Source organism: Lutra lutra, chromosome 13 (assembly GCF_902655055.1).
Source record: "Lutra lutra chromosome 13, mLutLut1.2, whole genome shotgun sequence".
NCBI lineage: Eukaryota > Metazoa > Chordata > Mammalia > Carnivora > Mustelidae > Lutra > Lutra lutra.
The window spans coordinates 60,131,649-60,137,648 of NC_062290.1; the positions used below are offsets into that span (position 1 = coordinate 60,131,649).

The following is a 6,000-nucleotide window of genomic DNA, read 5'->3' on the forward strand; positions in this document are numbered from 1 at the left end:
TTTATCAAATAGGTTTTCCTCCATTTTTTTAAGAAAAATCGAACCTATCTTGTCTAAATCACAGCAGTTATTCCACAGCACCCGTCCAACAGCCACCACAGCTGGAAAGCCGAAGTGCAGGAGGGCAGCAAGAAAACAGCTGACTTAAACAAGGAATCATTTCGGACAAAGGGCCCTAATTAATGCGTTTGCTAATTAGTCTTCCCCTTCCCTCTTTTGTCAAGCCTTACTTCCAAGACAATACTGAGAGCCAAGAGCCTTAAACAGGAGAGAGAATGAGAGGTGGGGAATGAGAAGGCTAAAACATTTATATGAAAGTACAACTGTCTTTACTAGAAGAAAATCAAGTGATTGTTGCAGACCAATACCTATTACTCAACCTTTAAGATACCATCCACCTCTAAACAGACTCCTTTCAAACTCATCACCCTTGACTCCTTCTTGAAACATCCCAACTTTTCTCAGGACTAGACACTGCCCCCTTCCCCTCGGAAATCCTTTCATCTCCCTTCCCCCGCAATGACTAAATATCTTCTTTTCCCCCATTCTACAGCTTCTATTTCCCAGCGCCACAGGAACCTCTTCATTGCTCTCGCTCTCGCTGTTTCTAGAACTCCAAGTGCTCTCCTCCTTCCCTTTCCAAGATGCATCCACAGTCAAAACCACGCATTGAGGCACCCACCCCCAAAGAAAAATGGGAGTCCCATACAGTATAAAGCCCTGCCTAACATACCAAGCAGGCGGGTGACTTGTCCCAATCCTCCCCGCCTCCTTCCCCCTTCACGCTTGGGGTAGCTGTTCTCTAGGGGTTCTCCATGGGTGACAGATCCAGACCACCCGGTAAAAACTAATTCGGCCTTCTACAACAGAAATGCTTTTTACTAGGGCCTTATACGCACTTCTGTTTGGGGCACAAACAAAACTTGGACAATTTCATGAAAATAGACACCTTGTGGGTGTCTCCACAAAAGCGGGAAGGCCTCCCTCCTATTAATTTCAGCTGGATTGGTTTAGTCCGGGCAATGGTGGCCTGGCAGAGACCAAACGGTCCCCACGATGAGAAGTTTCCGAAGCTCTGCCCCATTCACTCAAGAAAGCCCTCTCCCAAAGACTACACCCCCCCATACGACTCTTTCCCCCTGAGGCTCCCCAAACCGGCTCCCCAGGGTACCACCAAGTCCCCAAAGCGGCCCCAGCTCCTCTGTCCCACCCCGCAAGAGATCCCATTTCTTAAGCCTACCTAAAAAGCGTTGGGTGGGCGTGTCTGAGAGCAGGGCCTAGCGCCCCCTCCTCCGGATCTATGTCTCTCCGGCCTCGGGGGCTAGGGGCTCTTCCTCCTCCCAGCCCCCCTGCTCCGGGCCCGCGCCAGCTCGGGGTGGCCCTGGGTCCTAGCCAGGCTACGACTCTCACCGGCTACGTGACCTTGGGCAAGTCACTTCCCCTGAACGCCTCGGTTTCCTCCTCCGCCAAGCGGATACCTAAAGAGGTCCTGCCCTGCCCACCCTAAGGGAGGGGGCTACGCACCGGGTGGGAAAACGCTTTGTGAGCCGCTCGGCGCGACGGGGCCACAGGGCTCACAGGGGCTCCGGGGCCGGACAAAGCTGACCCGGACAACGCTGACCCGGACAACGCTCCACCCCCTGCGCGGGGTCGGGCTGCTGGACCGCACGCCTCTGGGCCCCCCCACCCCCAAAACCAACCCACGCCCCTCCCCGCCCGGCCGGTTCCTGGACCCCGTACCTGCTCCCGGCGCTCGGCCGCAGGCGCCGCCACTCTGGGCGCTCGCCCGGAGAGGCCCGTGGCCCGGAGGGCTGAGGCGGCCGGCAGCGGCTGGCTCGGGCCGGGGCGGCGGCGGCGGGGGGCGCGGGCGTCGCAGGGGCCCGAGCTCGGCGGCGCCCGGCCTGGGAGACGACGACTGAGGCTGGAAGTGCGCGGCGGCCGCAGCTGCTGAGGCGGCGGCGGCGGCAACCGCGGCGGCGGCGCTTCCGCTCATGGCGGGGCCGCGGGTAGCGGCTCCGACTGCGACTCGACTCCGGCGGCGGGCGCTGACTGGGCCCCGGCCGGCGGCAGCAGCGGCGGTGGCGGCGACGGAGGCGGCTCCCGGAGGGGGAGGAGGCGGAGCCGGGAAGCGGCGGCGGCGGCGGCGGAGGGGGCGGGGACGCGGAGGGGGCGGAGACGCCGCGCCGCCGCCGCCAATGGGCAGCGGGCTTATCAGCCGCGGCTCAGGGGCAGGACAGGCGGCGCCGTAGGGCATCCTCTGCCGCGGCCGCTCGCGGAGGCGGGGAGACTAAGAGCCGCCCGCGAGAGAACCCAGCTCCCGGGGCGGCCCCGCCCCCGGTCCGCCTCCCGGGCACAGACTCGGGCCTCCCGGGTCCGGCCCCGCGCCACCCAGGCCCCGCTGCGCCTGGGGCTCAGCTGCTCGGCTTCCTCTGGCGCCAGTATTTGCGCCCGCGAGTTTGCTAGGGGATCGGCCCGGGTAGCTGTAGCTTGCCGGCGCGCCAGCTGGCTGGCCTCCCCGTGCGCGGCCAATGCCTCCTCGGCCTCCCTCATTCTCTTCCCCACACTATAGCCAGTCTCCTCTCTACCCTCCTCCTTCTTTTGGCTGTTTGCTCAAAGTTTTTTCCCTTTCAGACACTTAGGAAAGAAACTGTCTGCCCTTCTTGAGTTGTGTCTCAGTGATAAATCAACGGACCCAGAGAGGATAGTAGAGGCAGAAACGAAAGAGATGGAGGGAGATGCGCTGCCTTCTCTGAATTTAGAGACCCATCTTGACTTATAAGCAGAAGCCGGCCTGGCTCGGCCTTGGCCCCTTGCCCCTTCCTCCGACTTTCTCTTCCTCTTTCTTACTTTAAACGCCCTTGTTGTTTAAAAAAAAAAAAAACAACTTACAGGAAACCATCTAACCCAGCTGGGCCTAGTCTCAGAGAGAGGCCGGGAGGTGAGGAAAGGCTTTTGAGCTGTGCTGACGGTGTTCTGAGAGAGAAGAATTCTGCAGATTCATGACCCTCTTGGCGGCCCTCCTCTCCTTGGATAGGATATTGGTTACTGAACCCATTTCCTTTTCATGTTTTTCTTACTCTTATATCAAAGCCACAGAGGAGCAGAATAAAACTCAACCACGTGCTAGGAGTGCTGTTAAGTACAGCCGTGTGGGTGAGGGTGCAGCTAAACTGCTGACTAGATCGTTTCCAGAAAGCGTTATCCTCAGCCTTTCCCCACACGCAATCACCAACCGGGAACTGAGTAGAGAGAGAGCAGGTTACACGTTGACAAGGCACAGTGCTACAGTGCTAGACTGGCCCCATGAGAAGGACGTGTGGATGAATCTGTGGCAACGGACATTTTAAATTCCGCTTTGACAGTCACTAGGTACTGATCTTTCAGTCATCAACAATGCCAGGCCCTGGGGATACAATGAAGAAGGTATAGGCCCAGACTTCAAAGAGTTTACAAGTCTCCTTGGAGGATGGTGAGATCAATTCTTAGAAGTTAAGAGCTTAGGGGTGCCTGGGTGGCTTAGTCGTTAAGCATCTGCCTTGGGCTCAGGTCATGATCCCATGGTGCTGGGATCAAGCCCAGCATCAGGCTCCCTGCTCAGCGGGAAGCCTGTTTCTCTTTCTCTCTCTTTCTTTCTCTCTCTCTCTCCCCCTGCTTGAGTTCCCTCTCTTGCTGTTTCTCTCTCTTTCTCAAATAAATAAATAAATAGATAAAATCTTTTAAAAAAAAAATTAATAGCTTAAGGATGATGAGGAGTTTACCAGGTGAAACAGCCTGGGGAAAATGGACCGGGAAGACTTTAAGAATGTAATTGGTCAGGGACACCTGGATAGCTCAGTTCTTAGGTGTCCAACTTTTTTTTTTTTTTAAAGATTTTATTTATTTATTTGAGAGAGAGACAGTGAGAGAGAGCATGAGCGAGGAGAAGGTCAGAGGGAGAAGCAGACTCCCCGTGGAGCTGGGAGCCCGATGTGGGACTCGATCCCCGGACTCCGGGATCATGACCTGAGCCGAAGGCAGTCGTCCAACCAACTGAGCCACCCAGGCGTCCCTAGGTGTCCAACTTTTGATCTCAGCTCAGGTCTTGATCTCAGGATCCTAGTATTTCCTGAATCTTATCCTTCACTTTCTCATGGCAGGTAACATATTACTACTTGGGGCTTTAGTCCCAATGCCTTCTGTAGAATGCCCATAAACTATGGCATTCATCTCTCCTTTAATAGGTCTCAGCAGCCTTGAACAAAATCAGACCAATTTAGGGATGCCTGGGTGGCTCAGTTGGTTAAGCGGCTGCCTTTGGCTTAGGTCATGATCCCAGGGTCCTGGGATCGAGTCCCGAATCAGCTCCTTGCTCAGCAGGGAGCCTGCTTCTCTCTCTGCCTCTGCTTGCCACTCTTCCTGCTTGTGCTCTCTTTCTGACAAATAAATTTAAAAAAATCTTAAAAAAAAAAAAAATGAGACCTATTTACACCCCAATGCCCAAATCCCAGTTTCAACTCTTAAAACTCCAGTTTGGTCAAATGCCTTTCCCACCAGCCCTGGAAGAAAGGGGGCAGGCAAGCAGTTTAATCCAGTAACCAAAAGACCCCATTGAGGCTGCCTTGGAGGCCAGGAAGAAACAAGAGAGAGGACTGGGTTAGGCCTGGGGCCATCTCACCCCACCAGTTAAGGGGTACAAAAGAGCGAATGGACCACAGGGACTCCTGGGTGGCTCAGTTTCTCAAGCGTCTGACTTCAGCTCAAGTTATAATCTCGGGGTCCTGGGATCAACCCCTGGAGGCCAGCCCAGTACTGGTGTCTGATGTCAGGTGCCCACTCAGTGGGAGTCTACTTCTCCCTCTGCTCCTCCCCCTGCTCATGCTCTCTCTCTCTCAAGTAAGTAAATAAAATCTTTTTAAAAAAAAAAAAAAGGAAAGAAAGGGGTGACTGGGTGGCTCAGTGGGTTAAAGCCTCTGCCTTCAGCTCAGGTCATGATCTCAGGGTCCTGGGATCGAGCCCCGCATCAGGCTCTCTGCTCAGCAGGGAGCCTGCTTCCTCCACTCTCTGCCTACTTGTGATCTCTGTCACTGTCAAATAAATAAACAAAATCTTTCAAATAAGTAAATAAATAAAAATTTAAAAAGAAAGAAAGAAAGGACCATATCCATGTGTATTGCGACCTTTATCTCTGCAAATGTCCATTCTCTAGCAATGATCAGGAAGAGAAATGAGTATGAATGTTGAGGGAATCACAAGTTTAATAGGGCTGGAGCACAGCCTGGGTGATAAGTGGAGAGAAGAGATCAGACTGGAGAGTTAAGGGGAGACCAGAAGACCTTGAAGAGTATTGAATGTCATCCTGAGGCATTTGAACTTAACCCAAGTAAGTAAAGGGAGCCATTGAAAGATTTTAGTAAGAGAATAAAATAATCTGATTGGATTTTGGAAAGACTCTGAGAAAGGATGGGAGGAGAACAAGAAGAGAAGCAATAAAACCAGCTAAGAAGCTAATAGGCAAGCGGCCAAGTGACCTAAATTGAGGCAGAGATGGTAAGGAATACAGATGTATTAAGATGGTAGAATCATCAAGATGTAGCTGTTGAGGAAGATGAGAGAGAATCAAGGATGAGAAAGATTTTTTTATAAAGATTTTTTTTTTTTATTTGACAGAGAGAGATCACAAGTAGGCAGAGAGGCAGGCAGAGAGAGAGAGAAAGGGAAGCAGGCTCCCTGCTGAGCAGAGAGCCCGATGCGGGCTCGATCCCAGGACCCTGGGATCATGACCTGAGCCAAAGGCAGAGGCTTAACCCACCGAGCCACCCAGGCGCCCCAAGAAAGATTTTTGGTTTGGGCAGCTAGGTGATAGTAGTCCCATTCTTTTTTTTTTTTTTTTTAAGATTTTATTTATTTATCTGACAGAGAGAAATCACAAGTAGGCAGAGAGGCAGGCAGAGAGAGAGGAGGAAGCAGGCTCCCCGCTGAGCAGAGAGCCCGACGCGGGGCTCGATTCCAGGACCCTGAGAT

General features: G+C 53.4%; 1 protein-coding gene across 3 annotated transcripts in view; it reads right to left on the reverse strand.

Annotated features, from left to right (window-relative positions):
- RNF38 (ring finger protein 38) overlaps positions 1-2,076 on the reverse strand; it is a 133,004-nt gene extending 130,928 nt beyond the window's left edge. For 2 of the 3 annotated variants that reach the window (XM_047699568.1, XM_047699567.1), the window contains exon 1: positions 1,741-2,066. In XM_047699568.1, the coding sequence (XP_047555524.1) occupies positions 1,741-1,993 (253 nt within the window). In that variant the 5' untranslated portion in view covers positions 1,994-2,066. Of the gene's footprint in view, positions 1-1,740 lie in introns of all 3 variants that reach the window. The other variant, XM_047699566.1, reaches the window with a different exon arrangement.
- Positions 2,077-6,000: the final 3,924 nt, after the last annotated feature.